This window comes from Schistocerca americana, chromosome 7 (genome assembly GCF_021461395.2).
Source record: "Schistocerca americana isolate TAMUIC-IGC-003095 chromosome 7, iqSchAmer2.1, whole genome shotgun sequence".
Lineage (NCBI taxonomy): Eukaryota > Metazoa > Arthropoda > Insecta > Orthoptera > Acrididae > Schistocerca > Schistocerca americana.
In genome coordinates this window covers 619829371-619854674 of record NC_060125.1, presented here as the reverse complement: position 1 = coordinate 619854674, position 25304 = coordinate 619829371, and the positions used below count along the sequence as shown (strand labels likewise).

Sequence of the window (25304 nt, the reverse complement as noted above, 5' to 3'; positions counted from 1 at the left end):
TTCATTATGGCTTTGATTATGTATCATCATGCCCTGAAATAAGAGTTGTCCTACTCAAGATCCATCCCCTACCTCCTAAAGTGGTGTTCTGTTGCCCATCTAATCTTCTCAACAAAATAGTCCATCTTTACGCCACTCTGAATCCCAACCCTTTGGCACAGTGCTCACATCATTATTGAAGACCCAGTACAAGATCTGACCACATACTTCCAGTCCTGTCACAGGCTTATCCTGCACCATCAGAGGCTGGACTGCTTGTGAAAGCAGCCATGTCATATACTAGCTCTGCTGCAATCATTGCACAGCTATTTATATGGGTATAAGTACCAACCATTTGTTCACCTGTCTGAAAGTCCACCACCAAATTGTGTTTGTGAGTTAGTATTTGTTTGGAGGCGTTTATGAGCACTGAGCAGCAAGATTTAAACCTACAAAATGACACTCACTCACTCCCACCTCTCTTGCGTTGACCCATACAAATAAGTGGTGAAAGGTGCTAGCCTGGTATTAAAATATAAGTAAAACAACAGAGGAGCTATCACAGGGTGTATATGCCCCAGGACAAATGGAAAATCTGGGAAAATGCAGGAATTATTTGGAATTTTGGGAATTTTTCATTGTTTTTTAGTTAAATTTTTGTAATTGTGACTGGTAAGAACTAATACTCTGACAAAGAATTTTACTTTAGCCCACAACTGCAAAACAATACTGCAGCAATAAATATAAATGAGGGAGTAACACCAAAATAAAACTTAGTTGCAAAGAAAATGTGCCACGTAGAACAACAAAATACAGAGCACAAACAAGCATTTACCAACAGCAAAATGTGTCAAAGGCGTCAGGACGAAGACTGTGCAATACTTTGTAACAACAAACTGCTTTCAATGAGTGTGATGTCACAACTGTTTACATTTCTAACAGGTCACAGGAAAATGTACAATGAATTTCTTAAATCACGAAGTGTTTGATTCATTCAAAACTTAGCACTTATTTAATATTTTACTGGCCCATTTGTGTTCGATGTGTCTTAAAGCTAACACATGCTAAAAGAGACCAATATTATACTTGAAAGCTTAGCTTTTCTTGTAGCTATACTGTGTGTATATTAGTTTCAATCATTGACTTTTCCTATTTGTGTGTTCATGCTACTTAACAGTAATGATGCTATTGGCTGACTACATCTTGTGTCCTATCCTCTGAACTTCTTCTGTCATTCGCTGGTGAGAATGTGTGACATGAGCTATGATTGGCTGACAAAAGTGCATCGCAATCTCGATTTCAATGCTTTGGAAGCCACCATTATGTATTTCGTGGAATTTGTATTTATAATTTTGAAATACAAGAATATGCAGTGAACATGTTGCCACACATCAAAGCTATTTCCAAAAAGTGTTGCTTTTTGCTGTGTTTCGTTGCTTAGAACTGCTGAGAAGTTCTACGCTGGTGCATAAAACCTTTACCATTCAAAGGATTGATAAGTTTTACAGCTTGGGGGAAAATATATTGACAGCACAGGAAAAAGTGGTTCACTGGCCACTTACAAGAAACAAGGGTGAGCTTGTCACCCCGTTAACAAATGAAGAATGTCTCCTCGTAAACAAGTTGGACATATCACAAAACCTTAGAACAGTAACCATATTTGTTTGAATGTTGCTTAAAATAGAGGACCGATCTGTCTGGCAATCTGCTACTGCCCTCTGGTCTAAAAATAAAATGTAGTCAATTAAAATATGACACACAGTGATGTGTACACTACAGACTCCACACATTGGAGGATACTCTTGCTGGAGAAAAAAGCTATGCATCATAGAGCTGTGGCCTGTGCAAAGATGAATAAGGAGGACATTATCCTGCCTGCATGGCTCAATGGAGGTACTACACAACCACACTGTACGACTCTTTAACTCGACATTGAGGTGACAAGGTGAGGGGGATGCCAGGCTGAACTATCTGAGGATTGTGACCTGCCTCCTTGGCTGCTACATCTGCTGTTTTGTTCAATGCAGTACCCATGTGCCATGGCACCAAGCAGAAAAACACTTCCTTCCCCAGTCTTTATAAGTGGAGAATGGCATCCTGGATAGCCTGGACTGTTGTATAGGTCAGATACACGCGTTGCAGACACTGAAGAGTGTGGAAAAAACATTTGGTCTATGGAGTATTCGAGGAGAGTATTCAGGGAGTCGGAACAGATGAGGAATTTAGCAGGTACGGCACATACCATCTGCTCCAGTGTCTTCAAGATCACAGATGATTCAACATTGAAGACATTGAAGCCTGTAGGCAACTGAATCCTAATGCCACAATCAGGGAAAACAACAAAGAAGTCAATGGAATGTCTCTACTTAGACCGATCTGTGAATGCAACTACACATAGTTGTGGTGCTCATTTAAAATGTTGAAAAATATCACATTAAAAACATAACAGGAGCACAATCTCTCCTGTACTGCACTACATCTAAAATTACTATGGGCCTCTGCAGTAACTAGTGTGGCAGTCAGTTAAATCCCGCATTTCTGCCTGTACAAGCCTCACATCAAGGCACTCCATCACACACTTTGTGAAGATCCCAAAGGGCCTCATTGCCCATGAAAAATTGGTAAAGAGGTATTCCGTAGCTGTAAAAACAACAGTATGGTATGCTGCGGAAGTGGGAGTAGCAAGAAACATATACGCCTGACACACCATGAGGAGTTTTTGCCAGATGGTAAGTGATGGTTCACCAGCCGTAGCACAGAAAAAAGCATAAATGATCTTCAGGTAAGAAAGTGTCACTGATTCATGCACTGTGCACCCACAGTCCAGCTGCGATTGCACAAAGGCTGTGTAAAACTAGTGTAGACTTGCACTGTCTGATTTTCGTGACCTGTGGCAAAGACACTTCAAGGTGTTCAGTGCCTTCTGGGTGCTAGCATGCAGAAAATGTAAAACCAATCTTTGTGACCCCACTTCCAAACTCATCACTGTAAGTCACAACTGTCAAGTTGCTGCTGCGGTGTTGGAGGAAGAGCAGCAGACCGTAAAACTGTTCACAAATAAGGAGCATGGGACAGGACTCCTTATTGTGGACATTATATTGCTAATGGCTGTGACAAGGAGAGTGACACTTAAAACACTGCTCTGGGAAACACTGTTCTCCTGCAAACACTATTTGATGACACCAACTCTGTATTTAGAAAGGTGTCTTAAGAGGAAGGACCAAAGGAAGATGGGGTGGTGGCCACGAAAGCCCCATTGGTTTGGCTGACTGAAAGTACTCTGCCTCCAAGTAGTGTCATGCGCCTTACTGAATTCAAAAAAAATCCCCGTAGACAACACTTGTTACATAGGAAAGCATCACGAATTTCCACCTCTAACAGGATCAGTTTGTCGACAGTTGATTGACATTTCCTGGATCCACAATGAGAGCAGCTAAGGAGCTGCCTGGTGTCTTAATATCCAGACCAGACAAAGGTTGACCATGTGCTCTAGGGTCTTTCCTACACCGCTTGTTTGGCAAAGCTCCAACAAGTACTGGAACATGTTCAGTCCTTTCCTGGTTTGAGGAAAGGTCTGTCAGTTGCCTGTCACCATGAGTCGTAAAACTGGCCTGTCAGCCATATTGAATTAAAACATCATAAGAGGATTTCCTTTGACACTGCCTGCAGCTGCTGCAGCATGCTGTTCCAGATTTGATTGTGACCGGGCACCAGGTTGTTAGGAGACACTTCTGTTCCAACAATGCCGCTATAGGTAACCTAGTACTCTTACCAGAAATGCTCCTGGTGACTTTCTATGCTGTTGTAGAACAAGTGGAATGGTTGATACAGTCCAAGGACATTTTCCGTGCCCTTTTCTTGCACTCCTTGACGATGAATCAAACCTCGGCCCTTGCCAATCAAAAGGCTGCTAGGTTTTCACTGTTGGGCAGCACTTAATTCTTTGCAGAGCTGCATGCCTAACCCGGACTACTGAATGGCACTCATCAGTCCACCAAGATACAGGTCGCCTTGGAAGATGACCGAAGGAAGATGACCGAAGGACTTAGGGGTGTAGAAGTAGTAGCATGGTGGATCACTCTTGTACAATATATTTCACCCAGTCCTGGATGCTGTCTTGGCATTAAAACACAACCAGCTGACTGAAAAGCATCCAGTTAACTCTACTGATGATCCATTGTGGCTTCGTCCTTTTAGGGAGAGCTCCATTCAGTAGGTGAATCCAGAGTGGCAACTGGTCACTGGAATGGATGCCATCAGCGACTTCCAACTGAACAGAGTCCATGAGGGCTGGATAACAGAAAGAGAGGCTGATGGCTGAGGATGATCCAGTAGCAGCATAGAAATGTGTGGGAGTGTCAGTGTTGAGGATGCATAGCTCATGAAGCACTATGAGGTTCTCCGAAAACCAACCCCGAGGGCACTAGAGGTTGAGCTCCTTAATACATGATGGATAGTGAAGTCTCCCATTAGGAGAAATGGTGGGGTTGGTTGTTCTATTAATATCTGTGAGAGCGTTGAGTCTGTCGCATCTTGCAGCAGTAAATACAGCAAGCAGACACTGATCTTCTGACACACGATAATTTCAACTGCAACTGCTGGCTGTGGCCAAGAGCAAAATGGACCAACCTGTGGCGCAATAAGAGGTCTGTTCAAAAAATTCCAGAACTTTGTCCTTTGAAATACTCTCCTCCACAATTGGCACACTGCTCCCAATGCCTTATCCACTTCCAGAATCAGTCTTAGTATGCTTCTTGTTAGAAAGCGTGAAGTGCTGTTTGCGAATTTTCTTTTATCTCATCTATCATTGCAGAACTTCGTCTTTCAATAGGGTTTTCAACTGTGGTAATAAGAAAATGTCCACAGGGGTCAGGTCTGGAGAGTACAGAGGATGAGGTAGCACAGTGATTTCGTTTTTTATGCAGTAGTCATGCACCAACAGGGATGAATGTGCAGGTGCGTTAACGTGATGCATTGTCTCGCCACATTTCAGGCCATTTCCTTTCTTGTAGGTGTTCTGTTAATACCATTGATCAACACCTTATCTGTGTGGCACAAATTCATGATGAACTGATCCTTCAAAGTCAGAGAAAACTATCAGCATGACTTTGACATTTTACCTGATGAGATCTTTCTGGTCTTGGAGAACCTTTCCTAATCCATTGTGAAGACTAAACATTGGTCTCAACATCATAATTGTAGACCCACATCTCATCACCAGTTATGATTCTCTTAAGGAACATCTCGTTCTCATTTGTATGATCTAAATTCTCATCACAGATCATGAGACAAAGGTTTCTGTGGTCGTGATCCATGAGCAGTGGGATGAACTTGGTGGCAACACAATGCATTCCTAGATGCTACGACAGGATTTCATGACGTGATCCAACTGAAATGTTAAATTCTTCTGCAACCTCTTGGAGACTCAGTCTTTGATTGGCATACACAATTTTGTTGTCAGTCTTGTTGTGAGCTTGTCAATTGATGACAATGGGTGTCCTGAATGATGGTCATCTTTAACTTCTGTCTAGCTGTGTTTAAACCATGTGAACCATTTGTAACTTGTACAGCTTAAGCACTCATCATCATGGGCCCCCTGTGTCATTTGGTGCATCTCTGTAAAGGTTTTCTTGTGTTTCATGCAAAATTTAATGAAGACACATTGCTCCTGTAACCCTACCATCCCGAAATTCGTAAACTGTGTGTCATAATGTTCTACTCAATACAGAACTGAACAATAACTAACAAACATACAAGAGTGAAACTTCCGGCAGTTACAAATTAAACACAGGTCTGTGCAGGGATGCCAACTATATTTTAGCTCCAACACACCATTGGCACAAAATTACGAATGTTCTGAAATTTTTTGAACAGACCTCATATGTAGCTGAACTTAACGTGCTTAATTTCAATGGCTACTTCACACCCTTGGCCATGTGGATCCTCCCTTCTCCCACCAGATTTTGTGAGCTGTGCAAATGGGAGTTATCTTTACAACACATTCTGTGCTCCCAAAATCAACCCAGTCTCAACCTGTGGTTACCTACTGTCCCCACACCCTCCACCTAACAGTTTCCAACCCCTGCGTCCTATCAGCTCCTCTCATTTCATGTTCCCTCACCCTCATTGTGTGTCACTCTCTGCCAATACACACACCATTCTTTTCCCCTTCTGGCTCTTCTCCTTTCCTGCTCTCCATTCCCCTCTGTCCTTCCCCACAGCCTTCCATCGCTGAAACTGGTAGCCTTGTCTTGCCACCTAGTCCTGCACACTCCACCAGGCAGTGCTGACTCCTCCTCTCCCTCCCCACTCCCCCTTCCATTCCCCCTCTGCACTGCTGGTTCTGCTTGGTGTGACACAGTTGCAGTCTGGCTGGAAGTAGCAGTCATTTGTGTATGAAGAGCAATTGTGTTTGTACATGTGTGTAAGTGTTTTTCTTTTTCTTTGTGAAAAAGGCTTTAGCTGAAAGCTCAGTGTGTAACAGTCTTTTTGTTGTGCCTGTCTACAACTCAGTGTATCATCTTTATGGTGAGTAAGTATCCTTTACATAATATTGTTGATATTTCAACCTGGAATTTCCATTGTTTTATTTTGCAGTTACAGTGTATTGATGTTTTACACAAACAGTTGTTCACAGTTCTTTGCCATTTTATTTTGTGTGTTTCTGGGATGGTCATGTATAATTTGCTTTCGTTGCATCTATCTCTGCATAACAAAACATCAATTATAAATATTTTCTAAAGTAAAAGAAAGGAAAGGAAAGGAAAGGGCAACCACTCACCTGTAGCTGACTGTTGTGTGGCACTTAGAAACACACAACAGAAACAGTATTTTCCAAGCTTTCAAGCTCTGGCTCTTCTTGTAGTAGACGTACACACACTCATGCGCATAACCCCACATACAACCAAATGCCAGTGTGGTTGTGTATGTGAGTATATGTGCATGTCTACCAGGGAAAGTGCAAGATCTTGAAAGGTAGTAAACAAAGCTGGGACCTTTGACTTTCAAGGGCAAGTGTTCTACAACTGAACTACCCTACCTGATGCACAAACCTTCCTCACAGTTTTACTTCCACCAGAACCTCATCTCTTACCTTCCAAACTGCACAGAAGTTCTTCTGCAAGACTTGCAAGACTAACAAGCTTAGTTTAGTGTGTAATTTTACTACAATTTTGAAACATTTTCATTTGAAGATTTTCTGAATCCGTTGTGTACAATAAATTCTGAAGAATGGTCTTTAGCCAAAACTGGTTGTGCATTAAAGAATAAATGAAACAGGAGATGATGGTGTTAAACTATGTCATTTCTGCAATTCTCCTATAGAATATAATTAACAAAAAATATTTTGAAACTTTTTATTGTTGCCAAAGCATGTGGCAACCAACATTTTTTACAGTTTAAAATACCAATTGTCTACTCAGAATTAAGGTTTAACTTTAAAATAAAAAAGAACAGCTGCAAACTTATCATTATTTATCTGAACTGCTCTAATTACACTTTTAGGCTAATTAATATGCATTTACCTGTTTTTAAAAGGTGAGAAGAAAGCACGAAGAAGAGCAACAACAAAAGCTATTGCAACTAAAGAATATAAAAGAAGAAAAAGGACAAAAAAAGAAAAAGGATAAAATAAAGAAGAAACACATGGTAATACTATGAGCATTATTTTCATGTTTGGTTGATAATTATTCAAAACTTGTGGCCTCTTGTTGAATGTAAGACTGGACATAACATTAAGAACCAAGTTACCTTTCATATGGAATAATGAGAGAAGACAAATCCATAAAAATAGATGGGTCTAAATATGAGGCAATATAATGCATGTATTAAGAGTCTCTTATTATTCCTCATCCATTGACAGCTTTGAACTATTGTTACATATGACTATTTGTACCTTGCTTTTCCACTTTCCCCTTTCCTGCCATATGGTATCAATTTTGGGTTAATGAGAAGGATCCTGAAAGTTCAGAGCTGCATGTGGAACTGGGACACTCTAACTGATGGGCCCTTGCTTTTCATATGTACCGACTCCTCTTACCATATAAGCTGTCCATGCTTTACTTACAGCCTTCAAGGCCTCTGTTTTGCTTTTATCACTCCCATACTTTCCATATTTCTCTGAAGTGCCCCTGCTTACCATTTCACGAGAAATCAAAGTTGTATGTCACTCTGGGACATGAACAGAGACTTTTGCCTCTTGTGGGCAGTGTTATTACCAGAGAAGTCATGAAAATGATTGTGGTGTGACAGTTTTTACTAAATTCAGGAAATTTCATTGGGGCATGGTAGGGTAGTATATGAGAGCAGATCATATCTGATGAAAGCTACTTCTAAACTGCATTAGTGGCAGCATCTGTCTAGCCACTCCAATGTGAACTACAGGCAGACTCAACCACTCTCTCAATTTTGAATTAAACAACAATGCATATTGGAGAGGAAACAAGTTAATTGTTTGTTTAACTTTGGAACATTATATTTTGTTTGCAAGTAAGTAATATTACATTTTTATTGTGCCTTTAGAGAAAATTGATTAATTTCTATATTGTAGGCTGTCACATTGTCTAACCAAGTAATAACAGTGGAAATGTTGAACTATCACAGCAGGTTGTTCAAGTTGTGTCATACAAAGCAGTTTTGGGCTGTACTGGCAAAAACTGGTAGCAAAAGAACTTACATTTTTATATTTTTTCTTTTAATGAGCAAGAAATGAGAAATCATAACTTGAATGGAACAAAAATTAAATGAAAGAGGCCATAGAAATAGTTGGACTTCTTGAAATGACAGTCAGGGAAGCGATTGAGAAATATTCAGTTCCAAAAAGAGCATTACATGACAGACTTAAAAGCTTTACGAGAAAACAGAGGTGATTATCAACTTCTTTTAGAAATATATTTTTTTCTGAGAACTGTGATGAACAGGAAATGATATCATGTGATCATGTTAAAAATGTAGATAACCAGCTTATGACTTTAACTGAAGATGAAGCCTTAAACCTGCTGTACAAATATTCAGAGCAACTGAAAAAAGCATCATTTCAATAAGGCAAAAATGAAATTGGGTAAAGAGTTTCACTACTATTCTATGAAATTATCTAAATATTTATGGCCAAGGACAGCTGAATCCACAAGTTTGCAGTGAGCAGCAGGTTTTGGGAAGGAACAAGTTAACAGCTTCTTTGACAAACTAGGTGAGTTGGTGGATAAGTTCAGACTGAGTCCTGCAAAGATTTTTGCATAAGTTAAATCCATGACTGTGAAAGAGAGAAAGTGAGTAGAGAAGCTAACTTTGACCAAGAGACATTGAAGCATCATCCTTTTGATCTCTGTCAGCGCTTCTGAGTACTTGTTTATAACACCACTTTTTGTGTTTACCTACACCAGACTAAGAAATGATAATATGAAAAAGGATGCACCAATAGGAAAGAGTTTGATCCTCATTTACATGGTTGGATAACTGCTGAAGGTTTTCTGAAGTGGGTGAAATGATGGGGAACCCAACTGAGAAAGATACTTCCCTAATTAATCTGGATGGTCTCTCATGAAAGAACAAAGATCCTGGAGTGATAACTTATGCCAGAAGCAATCACACAATCATACTAAGTATGCTCCCCTCCCCCACCTTTCATCTTGATACAAGTTGCAGCCACTTTTGATGAGACAGTTATGAAGCACTTCAGAAATGCATATCATAAAGAGTGCTCATTGTGGATGTGAAAGTATCCAAACATGAAATTTTCCCTAAGTTAAATAACTGGATTTGCAGATATCGCCTGTTTCAAAATATGTTGAATGGAATTGGCACAGTTAAGCTTCAAGTGGAGAAAAGTTATTCCACTAGACAAAAGTGTTTCCAGTGATTTGGACAAGTATGGCTAGGCCTACATATTATCGAGATGGGCTGACCCTTCATCAGCCACCTATGGTAATGTACCCTGGTCCCTCTACTTCATTACCATGGGATGTGTCTTCAAAACCAGGAGCAAATAAACAAATGGTAGAAGTATTAGGAGGTGGTACTTGTTGTGTACCAAGGTTTGGTACATACAGGTAAAACAACAATAAAGTAGACTGGAAATAGTAACATATTTATTCAGGATACAGCTACAGGAAGAAATCAAGCAAGTGTACCATCTATGTAGCTACAGGCGACTTAGTGTGTAACTACCTAGGGAATTACTAGAGGAGATCACCATGCTGGTTATTGCATTGAGGTGTGTGATGGAGCCCTAGCAGTGAGGTGTAGTGCAAGGCCTAGGACTGTGGGTCATTATCTGCTGAGAGAAGAGTTTGTCAGATCGGCAGCAGTTGACTCTGGGCAGGAGTCATTTTGAATGAGGAACTGCAGAGCAGTTGGCACTATTGCCCGACATAACTCCTGACAATGACTGGCCCCTCAGAGTCTTTGTGCTGGCCTAAGTATTTCTAAGGCTGAGGTATACAGTGCAAACTATTTTTCTTCATGTGACTTGTGGAGGGAAATACTCCTGCACTGGCTGCACCTCCTGTTGCTGACTGGAACACTGCCAGACGGCGAGAATAGTACCTGCAGTGGCAGCGTCTCAAGCTCAATGCGATAACAAACTGTGTTGTTGTTATTATTATGCTAGCTTGCTACCCCCAAACTTTTGTGTTTGTAGCTGGCGTGCAGACACATGTGCAGGAAGCAGATGTCACCTGAGGCTAGGCCACCCTTGGGATGCAAGTCTGCATGCAATTGCTGTTTCTGGTCAGAGAGTAAGTGTAGATACTCCAGTGTTGAAGAAACAAACTGCTCTGTGACTGACTTGTAAGGGGCAGCTGCAGCAAAACAGATTGTAGTGACAACTTCACCTCTTCATAGCTGTACCAGCACAGAATTTATAGCCAGATAAAATCGTAGAGGACCAATTGCAATACTCTCTTCAATGCCACTGAAAGTCCAGCTTGAGCAGGAAAAACCAGAAAAGAAGGAGAAAAGGTTTTTGTGAATTAAAACTAAGATGAGAAGATCATTTAGAAAAGGAGAAAGAGGAATTTAACCATAGAAAACTAAAGTACAATCCAGAGACAAAACTGACAGAAAAACTCTAAAAAGAAAAAATTAAAAGAAAAATAAAATTTCTTGAAGAAAGGCAGGAAGAGGAACAACTGACAAGGTGCATGATTTGCAATGAATCCTGCAGAAAAGGTTGGGTTAAATGACATGTTTGTGAAGGTTGGGCACATGAAAAGTTTGCCCATTTGGGACTGAACAGTCTTTATTTCATGTGTAATAGATATTTTACTAAAGGTAAGATTAATATTCAGTTTAAGCCCATTTTATTCAAAATTTTAACACAATGACTTTGTTTTAACTTTTTGCTGGAATTTACTACAAAGTGATAGGAATATACCAGTAACCAAGTGGGAACAATGATAAAAAAAAAAAAAATTATTGATGAGCACAATACGGGAAGCACCTCGATTCACAGACAAAGCTTAGAACACACTGCAGTCTTTGATCACATCACAGATATTGCAGTCCTCACTCGCTAGCTGCAGTTGCAAGTGTTGATATCCCCACAGTCTCCCCCACCCCCATCCCCATGCTCGTAATGTGGAGCACCAAAGGGAGGACATTTAGTGCTGGGTGGGGTGGGGGGTGGGGGCAATGACATGAACACAGTTCATGTGGAGGTGGCTGCAGTATGGGGTTTGGTGGTGCAGGTATGCGTGACTGACCATTCTGTGACCAGTGCAGGTGCAAGGCACAAGTCAGACCATTTCTTGGTGATAGTTGTTGTGGAGTCATGTGCGGTGCTTATGGCAGACAGATGGTTGGTTGCAGATGTTGAGGGCATCATCAGTTGTGCCTGTATCTAGATATCCATCAACACTTCACAAGATATGGCAGCAAAATCAATGACATCTGGAAGAGAATAAGTGTGTTCCACTTGTTGGATATGTGCAGCGTCGTTCGAAGATGGGTCATTGATAAGGGCACTTACTGGATGGCAGGACATTGTGTTGCTTTGGATGTGGCTGTCTGTGTGGTAGTTAGATGTAGGTGGTACCGGGTGCTATTGGAATCGTCTGGGGTGTTGTCCTCTTAAAGTACCCACACCGGTTTCAGCTGATTGACAGTGACAGTAATGTCTTTATCATTAATGTCAATGTCAAAAGTTGATTATTTTTTATGGGTCTGAATAAGGTGGTTGGAGTGCAGGCCACACTGTATCATCACGCAATATAATATATTTGCAGTCTGAAAGGGCTTTGTGTACAAATACTTGCGGTGCAATGTGAAGGTTGGGTGGCAGTACATGGGAGTATCAGATGTGCTCTTTAACATGTAGCATGAGTGCTAGTGGGGTTGGATATTTGTTGTTTTGTGCTGGTAGTACAAAGTCTGCTGGAAGGACCGGAAATTCACCATGTAAGATTTTGGCCAACTATACTTGCAGGTTGTCTTTGTAGGCACTCCAAGAAGGACTCAGGGCAGAGGCTCCATCCAAGATCTGCTGTGACACATGATAGCAACCTTAAGGGTCCTGTGCCACCTCTCGATGAGGCCATTGCTCTTCAGGAGGTAGGTGTCGGTGTCTTCAGGAGGTAGGTGTCGGTGTGGGTACGTTTAATACGACAAAGACTGCAAAGGGTCATGAAGTGTGCCGATTCAAATTGGCAATCATTGGTGTTGGTTTTTGCTGTGCTGAAGTATGATATCCAAGTGCCAACAAAAGTGTGAGCTGTCATTTCAGGTATAATGTCTTTAATGGGTGTTGCTTCAACTCACCATGAAGCCCTGTATGTAATGGAGAGAAGGAACTTATAACCTTCCCACTCGGGAGGGGGACCCACGAGATCAATGTGGAGGTGGCAGAAACGAGCTGTGGGTATCTCAGATTGGCCAAGATGCAGTTGGGTGTGTTTTCTTGACTGTGCCCAGATGTGGCAGTTTCTCTTAATGTTGGACCACAAAAAACAATCAGTGATTAGACGGACTGTAGGACGAATGCTGGAATGTGAAAGATTGTGCAGTTGATTAAAGGTTTTATATTGTGTTTGTTAGTGCCACAAGCAGCTGAATTTTCTTGAGAGAGAGATCCCACAGGATCAGTGTTCCACTGCCTGGCATCACGTGTCTTTCAGTTTTGAGGCTGGCGTTGTTGCTGCTAGTAGTTCAGCAATGCTCGTGTCAGTTAGTTGGGAAGCAGCTAGCTGTTTGTAGTTGAAGTGGAGGGAAATGGTATTAAGCCCTGATAGCTAATCAACAATGATGATGTTGTCTGTGCAGTGTAAGTGCAGCAGTGATAACAGTCAATTGACCATCCATGTTAGTGTGATTGCATTAGTGTACATTCTTTTGTGCGATCAAAAGTGTTTAACCCATCTCTGGTCCATTGACCTTCTTTTTTCCATTTTTGTTGTGACCTGATAATGCTTCCGTGAGTGGCGCTTGTAATGTAGCTGCTCGCGGCACGTGGTGTCAGTAGACATTTAAAATTTCAAGAAAATGTCAGAGTTTGCAGCAAGTTAATGGTAGTGGGAGCTGTCGTATGGGGCTTGTGTTGGTTTGATGCCTGTGGCACCAACTAAGTGTCCAAGGAAAGTGACTCTGGTGTGAAGTAGTTGAGACTTGTCACGATAGATCAACAAACCATGGTCTTTTAAGGTTCTGAGAACCTGTTCAATGTGTACCTCATGTTCTTCAGGTGTGGTGGAAAAAAATAAAGAGTCTTTTCAAGGTCTGCATAGCAATGATCAACGGGGAAGGCGATCTTGCCAGTAAATAGTTTGCCAAGTTTGTGCAGTGTTTTTCAATCTGTAAGGCATGAAAATGTATTTGTACAGGCCGAAGAGTGTGATAATTGGCATTTTCATGATATCGGTGGTGTGCATAGGGATTTGTAAATAGGCTTTTTTTTTTTACAGTCAAGTACACTAAAGGTGGATGCACATGTCCGTGCATGAGTAAAGTCTTGTATATTTGGTACTGGCTAACTGCCATGCACTGTACAGGTATTGAGGGCTCTGTAATTGCTGCAGAGGCGAAAAATGCCATCTTTCTGTGGTACTAATTTCACAAAACCAACACCCGTGGGCTATAAGAGGGACGATCAATGCTATCTTGCAGCATCTTATCAACAGCTTTATGGGAAAGGGATCGGTAATCGGGATATAGAAAACTAAATTCCCATATGTGTCATAGCTCATATATATTTACACTTGACACTGTGTCCATACAGAATGAAGTATAACAAAGAACTGACTAAAGTAAAGTTAAGATGGAGGCTTGACAGAGCACTTAGAGTTCACAGATATTAAGTTTCGTGGTCGATACGAACTATCAACTCCACAGCTTCTTTAACACCACAAAAGTTAGCCAGTGTTAGACAGCATGCTTTATGCCATATGGATGAACTGTTGGTTGGTAAGAAGTACCATTGTGGATTGTGCATGCACTAGCCTTGATTAAGTGGGTTCTGGAGAATGAAGTAGAGGCAGTGTGTGAGACAAAGCAGATAGTGTGGTACTAACCTACGTGCTATGCAGTGAGATGCAATTGGATGGCATGGCCATGTGCATGTGCACAGGTGTGTGTGCACGATGATCAAGGGTGGACACCACACTTTAACGAAGTGCGCCACAGCTGTTTGCTTGTGAATGCGAGGATGGTTAAAGTGTCATATGTTTCAGTAAGGAAGCGTTTTCCCCACAGAGTGTGTTGTTATTGGCGCAGCAGTTGTCATAATGCTGATGAGCTGTAAGAAGTTCCTGTGCTGTGTGACACTTGCGGAGTGTGTTGACGTGCATAGAGCTGTCGCTAAGTTGCTAGGTAGAGCAGTGCACTGGATTGAAGAGTGGATTTGCAGTCAGGGAAAAAAGCCCTGGGATGCATTCTCCAGTACTGTGTTGTATGACCAAAGTGATTGTCCACCCTGGTAGCAGAGTGGTCAGCGCAACGGAATGTCATACCTAATGGTCCGGGTTCGATTCCTGGCTGGGTCGGAGATTTTCTACACTCTGGAACTGGGAGTTGTGTTGTCCTTATCATCATTATTTCATCCCCATCGACACGCAAGTTGCCAAAGTGGCGTCAACTCAAAAAGACTTGCCCCAAGCGAATGGTCTACCCGATGGGAGGCCCTAGCCACATGGCATTTCCATTACCAAAATGAGTGTGATGTAAGGCAAAAATAGGAAATGGTGAAGAAAACTGATGCTCAACACATGTTCAGTGACATTGTTGATGTAGAATGTCCATGTGAGTTGGTGTTGATTTGAGATGTGTATGTTGCTTGTTGTGGTTCCATACGCTCTGATTGTGAAGTTGTTGGCTGCATGCAGTTGGAGTGCCTGCATGCTGTTGGCTATTGACATGCCATTCCATAGTATGGAGCTGACATCTGAACCAATGTCTATGAGGAAGTATTTGGCACAGTTGAGGTCAAGACTGTACTGGGTGGCCAGTAGTAACAAGATGAAGTCAGTCGACATGTTACACAAGATTACTGATAAGCGTGACATATTTGTTGTCATTGTCGATGATATTTAGCACACTGAACACACACTCAGCAGTGGCAAACCATAGCGCAGGTTGTTCTGTTCTGAGTGGTGGTAGTCTCAGTTGAGTCACAAGTTTGTGTGGTTACAAATGTATGAAGGGCTGTGTGGTCTCATTCGGCATCTTCAGTGTTGAAAACATGGGAGGTTGAGCTAACAAATGCGGAATATGATGTATTGTCGCACCCAACAGTTTGTGTTGGCAAGCGTGAGGCTGGTGGGAGTTCACACACATTATATGGTGCAGGAGATGCAGACAATTTGTGTAACGGATCACAGTTAGTGGTGAGTTCCACTTGATGAATCGGTATATACTGATGTGGATAGTAAGTAACTGATGCGGAACGTGTGAATTTTTGAGAAAAACACACATTTCGGTCAGCATGGTAGTTTTGCAAAATTGTTCACTGTTAGACACAGTTGCCACATGTTGATTCACTGCACTGGGGTGTGAATTCACTGGCTAATCTTGTTCAAAGTCTAGCAGTAGGTTGTCTGTGTCGGCTATTGTCATGATGTGCTGGTTGTTGATTCGACAGTCGCTGTATCGTTTAACGATGTGGCACGCCCGTGTTTCATGGTCAGTGTGGTAGTTTTGCAAAATTATTCATTATTAGACACAGTTGCGACATGTTGATTTACTGCATTGGAGAATGTGAATACGCTGGGTAACCTTGTTCAAAGTCTAGAAATAGGTTGTCTGTGTCAGCCATTGGCACGGCATGGTGGTTGTTGATTTGGCTGTTGTTGTGTCATTTACCATCGTGGTACACCCACATTTTATCACTGGGTGGTTTTGAGCACAGTAATTACACTGTCAGTGCACTTTACACAAGGTTAATCCATCTGTGGCAGTACATGATTCTGGTGATGCTGACAATCCAACAAAATATGGTTGCATTGTTAGTGCATTGTAGGCCATTTAATGATGAAAATTTGCATATTGTGTGTTGTGGTTGTACCTGCAGTCATCAGTTTGATGGAGTTCTTAGGGGTATACCAGCAATGAGATAGGAACGGTGATATAGAAACACAGGTTATTGACAATCACAACACAAGAAGCACAGACACAGCTTTGAATGTTTTGGTCAACTCACAGATATCGCCACCCTTGCTCACTGATGGTCATAGGTAATGACATTCTTACAGCTTATTTGAGTTAACTTTCTTCTAATGTGGAAACTTAGTCAATAGTATAACTTGTACTTACTTGATATTCATGTTTATAACTATTTACAGACCAATTAAAAGCTTTTTTTTAACAAAAGTGACTTTTTTACTTATTACAAATTCATGTCTGATGCTTCTCACCAAAAATTTAAAAAAATCAAAATGCATACAGTGGAAAAATTATTTAAAAAATCAATTAATGCGCATTCTTATGGCATTGAGATTTATAATTCTATTAAGTAACATATCATACTATTGTTTAGCATGAATAATGTTCCAATACAACCATCATAAAACTTTATAATGTTGATAAAGTTTGTGTGTCTGATGCCATCCAACCTTTCCTTATACCCTTGACACTGTGGTATGCCCTACATTACTTTGTAATAATGTGTCAGGTGTGTACTATCTTGCCCATTGTACACTTAATTGTAAGAGACAAAGGCCACTATAAGGTTCTGATGACATCTCAGTCATGCAACACACAAACAATTTCATTCACTGTGGTGCCCTCACTGTTATCCAAACATAGCAGCTCTCTCTTATTCAGCATTCACTAGTGTAGAAATAAAGTACAATAGCACACATTCCCTTCTGGTTTCTATTCCCTCTTCTTCCTTATTATCTTTTAGCTCTCTTAAATTTTTCTTTCATATACTGTCAAATGAACTTTTTGTTCACAAACTTAAGGAGGTTTTTAACTTTTTTTATGTTTTGTAGACTTACTATAGTTCGAGTATACAATAGCGTAGATGTTTTGTTTACCCAGTAGCCTTCTGTTTTTGAATTGTATATTTATGTTTCATGTAATATGTACATCTTTGAAGGAAAACTTCACAGGCCAATGGTCAGAGTGTCATATTAAAGATGCACAATATTTCAACAACTGAACAACTTTTCCATCTTCAGACACCCTGATACATGGATGTCTGTACAATGGAGCAGCTATTATTTATACCTGCAGATGCTGTGAATGGGTAAGTCACTTGGGTACTCTGCCTCATCCAAATGATGCATTTGGTGTACAGTTGTTACCTCTGGGATCCCCAGCATTACTCTATCTCATTTGTCCCTTTTCCATTCACATACTCTGGTCTAGGTTTGTCCTGTTTCTTTAGTATGTCTAGCACAATCTCCTAGGTTTTACCGAGGTGGCACACTGAGTCACACTTAATAAGATTTTTTTTTTTTTTTTTTAACTTCAATGGATTTTGTTATTATGGAATCCCAGAAGTTGTAGGCCTATGTCAGTACCTTTGTTTGGTTGAAATTTGTGATGTGTCCCATTTCCAAATAGTGTGCCAGAGCCACTGCCTTACCCAGTTGTCCTAACCTTGTGTGCAATTAGTGTTCAGTGCAGTGTTCTTTCAAGGTTCTGACACTTTGGCTTATGGTCAATAAACAACATTGATGAGGAATCACCAGCCGTTATGGCCGAGCGGTTCTAGGTGCTTCAATCCGGAACCGCGCTGCTGTTACGGTCGCAGGTTCGAATCTTGCCTCAGGCATGGATATGTGTGCTGTCCTCATGTTAGTTAGGTTTAAGTAGTTCTGAGTCTAGGGGACTGATGACCTCAGATGTTAAGTCCCATGGTGCTCAGAGCCATTTGAACCATTTGATGAGGGAGCTGCTTAACTCCCATACTACGGAATTGCACTGTGCAGTAGTGATATAATCTTGACGGGCTGACAGAATATGCATCACACCTCAGGTTTTTCCATGATATGACCTATTCTGTTTGACAGAACACCAGTGTACGGCAAGAAGGCAATAGCTCATGGCTTCTCCTCCTTCACCTGTGTTGTGTCCCCCACAACCTACTGGTGCAAGTCAGAGAGAGCTACACATTTGCTGTTTGGTGTAACCATTGCTATTGAATATTATTTCCAGTTGTTGTATATCGGCTGCTAAATTTTCTGCAACTGACTAGACATGAACCAAAGTCTTGAGGAAACCACTTCTCTGTACTGAATGATGATGACTGTTAGCATGCAGATATAGGACCATATGCATGAATTGTAGATCTTTGCTTCGAAATGGGACTCATGGATTTCAACCAGATGGGGATACTGACATAGACTTTCATCTTCTATAGTTCAATTCTTTTATCTTGGCGGCTTGCTCATGCCCGCCCAGACGCGGGAGATTGCTGCGCTGCCAGTTGCACACGACGCACGCGCCAATAGAAGCAGCGCCATAGTATAGCATAGTTCGCAAGCTTACGTTTAGGGGGGAGCGCGCAGTTCATGAAGTAAAGCCACCACGGCCGCATTAACCCTTTCGCTGCTACAGAGACGTGTTCCCCGCATTCCATGCTATGCGCGATTTTGCCACTGCACTGCTCACCTGTGCTGACACATGGTGTTCCGACTGCTTTGACACTCTTATCATTCGATTTCACAAAAACTATTTGGCCCAAAAATTAGATTTTTGCACATCTTCTTGACTGATACCTTCCCCCCATAAATTACTTAATTTTGTTTCGATGTTCAATGCAGTTATTATGGAGCATTAAATATAGTAATTCATTGCATGAAGTTTTGAAGAGTTTGCAGAGGTAAAAGTCCATAGAGTATACTTTCCATATGGTCGATTTTAGTTGCCACAATGTTGAGAATGAAATGTGGACAAGATACCTAAATTTCATATAAAATTTACTGTATAACAATATCTCATTTAATTTAAGTACCACATAGGTATCGTATGTAATATTGAGAAATATTCCGTCTTTCACGACTGTAACAAAAGTTTTATTTACACCGGGCACGTTTGGCTTTATCTTAAAGCCTATGAATTACTCGCAATTCGTCGAAGTGCAGTTGGAAATAAACAATTACCGCTGTTCTTTATTGAGAAAAAGTGGTTCGTGAAATTGATAAAAACACCTTTCCTTGCTATCGCCTGAATTAGGGGTCTTATTGCTTGTTTGGTTTAATTAATTAATAGAATATGAAGCAATTGGTATAAAGAATGGATTTTACCAAACTTTCTATAAAACAAAGTCTGCTACCAAGACATTGCTTTTGTTCTATTACTTTATTTATGACTGAACGTTTCTAAAACTGAAGACACTCGTCCATGCTCTGCTCTGCAGTCGAGATCTGGCAACGTCGTTCATAGTTCATTGGCTGACTGTATTTTGTGACGTCAGATGCGCAGAACGAACCTAAACTCGGCCGCCAACATAAATGACGCGCACTTTAGGACTCCATCTCTACAGAATTCTTTGGAAGTAAATTCATAGAAAATCTTATTAAAAGTGACTCAGAATACTACCTCAGTTAAATCTTGGATCCTAGTCTCAATCTGCTAAAGGAACAGCAGGAACCTAGAGCTGAGTATGAGATTGAAAAAGCAAGGATAAGTAGCTGCTCTTGGGTCCTGATGTTGATCCATCAGTGTGCCTGATAATAAATCATTCTGCTGTTGACATATTGCGCATGTCTGACATGAAAATCTGATCCTTTGCTCAATAATATCTCCTTCATAATATTCATAGGGAAAAACTGCAGAATCATGTTTATCTTTGGTACAGCCTTCAAAAATCTCTTGGTTCATACACTGTATTTTGATATGTGTAAAGTGTATGCTAGTTAAAATTTTTTTCTCTTGATTCTTAGCCTGAATTGTGTTGTGTGATGTTCTTCTATTTTCTTCAGTAGTTAACGTGCTGTTCTGAGTGCCAGTTGCTTCAGCGAACTAATCTCAAATCATAAGAATAAATCAAAAGCAGTGTGGTCTGTTGTTAAATCAGAATTGGGCGTTAAAGGCAGCAGCCATGAAATTTGTAAAATAAAGCATGAGAGCACCACCATTGTAAATCCTGCTCAAATATCAGAACTCTTCAATGAATTCTTTATCAATGTGACAAAATCAAACGGCAATGTTACAAATTACAATAAAAATGTATGTCCATATGGGCTTGATCGAAAAAATATATCTTCCATGAAATTTAGAAATATTACAATGAAAGAAATAGAAGACATTATATTATCACTAAAAAATAAAAATTTGTTGTTTTGGGATGGGATACCTGTGAAAGTAATTAAATCAGTGTACAAAATATTAAGTCCTCCACTAGCTGAATTAATCAACAAATAATTTGAAGAAGGTTGTTTTCCAGAATCATTAAGATATGTGGACATGAAACCACTTTTTAAGAAAGGGTGAAGAGAAGATATGGGGAGTTATCATCTCCCTCCTTCCAGTGCTGTCAAAAATTTTCGAGAAAGTAGCTACTATCCAAATTCAAAACTTTATTGTATCACAGGGGATTATTTTGTGCAATCACTTTGCCTTCCAGCAAGGGAAAAATACAACAGATGCCATAAGTAATTTCATAAAAAAATTAGCACAGCTCTAGACAAAAGCAGTAAAGTAATCGGAATTTTCTGCGACCTGACAAAGGCTTTTGATTCCATAAATCCTTCCTTGCTAATCCACAAACTAGAAAAATATGGGATTAAGAGTGCAGTGCTTTAATGGCCTACTTCTTACTTATCTAATAGAAAACAAAGAACAATCATCTCTTCAAATGGTGTAAGCTACCATTCAGACTGGAAAACAATAACACAGGGTGTCCCACAAGGTTCAATCCTCGGTCCAATTCTCTTTCTATTGTATGTCAGCGACTTACCATTAAACATAAATTCACCATCCATTCTGTTTGCTGATGACATGTCTGTCTTGATAGAAAGTGAAGAAATAGAGATAATTCCTGATAGAGTCCCTGGTACATTAGACAGGCTAGAGTCATGGTTCCAGTTAAATGATCTGAAGCTTAACATATCAAAAACAAACTTGATTCAATTCAGAACTAAACAGTCAAAAGACCAGGAAATTAGTATAAATCATAAAAGTGAAGAATTAACAGAAGTGCATTCTGCCAAATTTCTAGGTCTACACCTCGATACGAAATTAAACTGGAACACACATATTGAGTACCTGTGCAGCAAACTGGGTAGCTTTGCATATGCCATGCACATATTATCAAGTGCTACTAACATGTCCACCCGCGAAGTAGCATATCTAAGTTACTTTGAATCAGTGATAAGATATGGCATTATTTTCAGGGGGAGCACCAATAATATATCTCGTGTACTGAAGCTCCAGAAGAAAATTATCAGAAATATGTGCACTGCACAGCAAAGAGAATCATGTCGTCCATTATTACAGAAACTAAAAGTTTTGACTGTCCCCTCCCTGTACATATACAAGCTAATGACATTTTTACACAACAAACTGGAATTGTTCATTAAAAACCAATTTGATCATCCGCACAGTACAAGGAATAAAGATAATTTTATGCTTCCTGCCCATAGATTGAAATTATATGCTCAGACCCCACAATATATGAGCATGAAAGTCTACAACAAACTTAGAGGCAAAAACATTCTAAACATATAACTAGGGATACTAAAAAAGAAGTTACATGAAATTCTTATACACAAATGTTATTACTCATTAGAAGAGTTCATGGAAGATGAACTGATAATTTGAGCAGAATCCAACCGCAAATTAGCATTATATTGTGGGAAAAAAAATTGTCCATTATCAAGAAAGATATTTACCTATGATGGAAAATAAGAAAATATAAATACTGCTACATAGACTATATATAGTTTTAAAAATTAATATTAGGCTTGCGTGCCTCAGTGATATAGATAGCCATATCATAGGTGCAACCACAACGGAGGTGTATTTGTTGAGAGGCCAGACAAACGGATGGTTCCTGAAGAGTGGCAGCAGCCTTTTCAGTAGTTGCAGGGGCAACAGTCTGGATGATTGACTGATCTGGCCTTATAACACTAACCAAAACGGCCTTGCTGTGCTGGTATTGCGAACGACTGAAAGCAAGGGGAAACTACAGCCATAATTTTTCTCGAGGGCATGCAGCTTTACTGTATGGTTAAATGATAATGGCGTCCTCTTGGGTAAAATATTCCGGAGGTAAAATAGTCCCCCATTCGGATCTCCGGGTGGAGGCTACTCAAGAGGACATCGTTATCAGGAGAAAGAAAACTGGCGTTCTACGGATCGGAGTGTGGAATGTCAGATCCTTTAATCACGCAGGTAGGTTAGAAAATTTAAAAAATAGGAGTGCGGGTAAGCTACTACAAACAGCATAGTGAACGCATTATTGTGGCCAAGATAGACACGAAGCCCACACTCACTACAGTAGTACAAGTTTATATGCCAACTAGCACTGCAGATGATGAAGAAGTTGATGAAATGTATGATGAGATAACAGAAATTATTCAGGTAGTGAAGGGAGATGAAAATTTAATAGTCATGGGTGACTGGAATTCGAGAGTAGGAAAAGGGAGAGAAGGAAACATAGTAGGTCAATATGGATTGGGGGTAAGAAATGAAAGACGAAGCCGTCTGGTGGAATTTTGCACAGAGCATAAATTAATCATAGCTAACACTAGGTTCAAGAAACATGAAACAAGGTTGTATACATGGAAGAACCCTGGAGATACTAAAAGGTTTCAGATAGTTTATATAATGGTAAGACAGAGATTTAGGAACCAGGTTTTAAATTGTAAGACATTTCCAGGGGCAGATATGGACTCTGACCACAATCTATTGGTTATGAACTGTAGATTAAAACAGCAAAAAGGTGGGAATTTAAGGAGATGGGACCTGGATAAACTGACTAAACTAGAGGTTGTACAGATTTTCAGGGACAGCATAAGGGAACAATTGACAGGAATGAGGGAAAGAAATACGGTAGAAGAAGAATGGGTAGCTCTGAGGGATGAAGTAGTGAAGGCAGCAGAGGATCAGGTAGGTAAAAAGATGAGGGCTAGTAGAAATCCTTGGGTAACAGAAGAAATATTGAATTTAATTGATGAAAGGAGAAAATATAAAAATGCAGTAAATGACTCAGGCAGAAAGGAATACTAACATCTCAAAAATGAGATCGACAGGAAGTGCAAAATGGCTAAGCAGGGATGGCTAGAGGACAAATGTAACAATGTAGAGGCTTATCTCACTAGGGGTAGGATAGATACTGCCTACAGGAAAATTAAAGAGACCTTTGGAGAAAAGAGAACCACTTGTATGAATATCAAGAGCTCAGATGGAAACCCAGTTCTAAGCAAAGAAGGGAAAGCAGAAAGGTGGCCGGCCGGTGTGGCCGTGCGGTTCTAAGCGTGTCAGTTTGGAACCGCGTGACCGCTACGGTCGCAGGTTCGAATCCTGCCTTGGGCATGGATGTGTGTGATGTCCTTAGGTTAGTTAGGTTTAAGTAGTTCTAAGTTCTAGGGGACTGATGACCTCAGTAGTTAAGTCCCATAGTGCTCAGAGCCATTTGAACCATTTTTGGAGAAAGGTGGAGGGAGTATATAGAGGATCTATACAAGGGCAATGTACTTAAGGACAATATTATGGAATGGAAGAGGATGTAGATGAAGATGAAATGGGAGATATGATACTGTGTGAAGAGTTTGACAGAGCACTGTAAGACCTGAGTTGAAAGAAGGCCCCGGGAGTAGACAACATTCCATTAGAACTACTGATGACCTTGGGAGAGCCAGTCCTGACAAAACTCTACCATCTGGTGAGCAAGACGTGTGAGACAGGCGAAATGCCCTCAGACTTCAAGAAGAATATAATAATTCCATTCCCAAAGAAAGCAGGTGGTGACAGTTGTGAAAATTACCGAACTGTCAGTTTAATAATTCACAGCTGCAAAATACTAATGCGAATTATTTACAGATGAATGGAAAAACTGGTAGAAGCTGACCTTGGGGAAGATCAGTTTGGATTCCGTAGAAATATTGGAACACGTGAGGCAATACTGACCCTACGACTTATCTTAGAAAATAGATTAAGGAAAGGCAAACATATATTTCTAGCATTTGTAGACTTAGAGCTTTTGGCAATGTTGACTGGAATACTCTATTTCAAATTCTAAGGGTAGCAGGGGTAAAATACAGGGAGCAAAAGTCTATTTACAATTTGTACAGAAACCAGATAGCAGTTATAAGAGTGGAGGGGTATGAAAGGGAAGCAGTGGTTGGGAAGGGAGTGAGACAGGGTTGTAGCCTCCCCCCAATGTTATTCAATCTGTATATTGAGCAAGCAGTAAAGGAAACTAAAGAAAAATTTGGAGTAGGTATTAAAATCCACGGAGAAGAAATAAAAACTTTGAGGTTTGCCGATGACATTGTAATTCTGTCAGAGACAGCAAAGGACCTGGAAGAGCAGTTGAACAGAATGGACAGTGTCTTGAAAGGAGGATATAAGATGAACATCAACAAAAGCAAAATGTAGCCGAATTAAGTCGGGCGATGCTGAGGGAATTAGATTAGGAAATGAGACACTTAAAGTAGTAAAGGAGTTTTGCTATTTGGGGAGCAAAATAACTGATGATGGTCGAAGTAGAGAGGATATAAAATGTAGACTGGCAATGGCAAGGAAAGCGTTTCTGAAGAAGAGGAATTTGTTAACGTTGAGTATAGATTTAACTGTCAGGAAGTCATTTCTGAAAGTATTCGTATGGAGTGTAGCCATGTATGGAAGTGAAACATGGATGATAAATAGTTTGGACAAGAAGAGAATAGAAGCTTTGGAAAAGTGGTGCTACAGAAGAATGCTGAAGATTAGATGGGTAGATCACGTAA

General features: G+C 40.4%; 1 protein-coding gene across 2 annotated transcripts in view; it reads left to right on the top strand.

Moving 5' to 3' along the window:
* Positions 1 to 25304, top strand: part of LOC124621780 (A-kinase anchor protein 17A-like) — a 125324-nt gene that overhangs the window by 84629 nt on the left and 15391 nt on the right. For both annotated transcript variants that reach the window (XM_047147216.1, XM_047147217.1), the window contains exon 4: positions 7516 to 7626. In XM_047147216.1, the coding sequence (XP_047003172.1) occupies positions 7516 to 7626 (111 nt within the window). The remainder of the gene's footprint in view (positions 1 to 7515; positions 7627 to 25304) is intronic.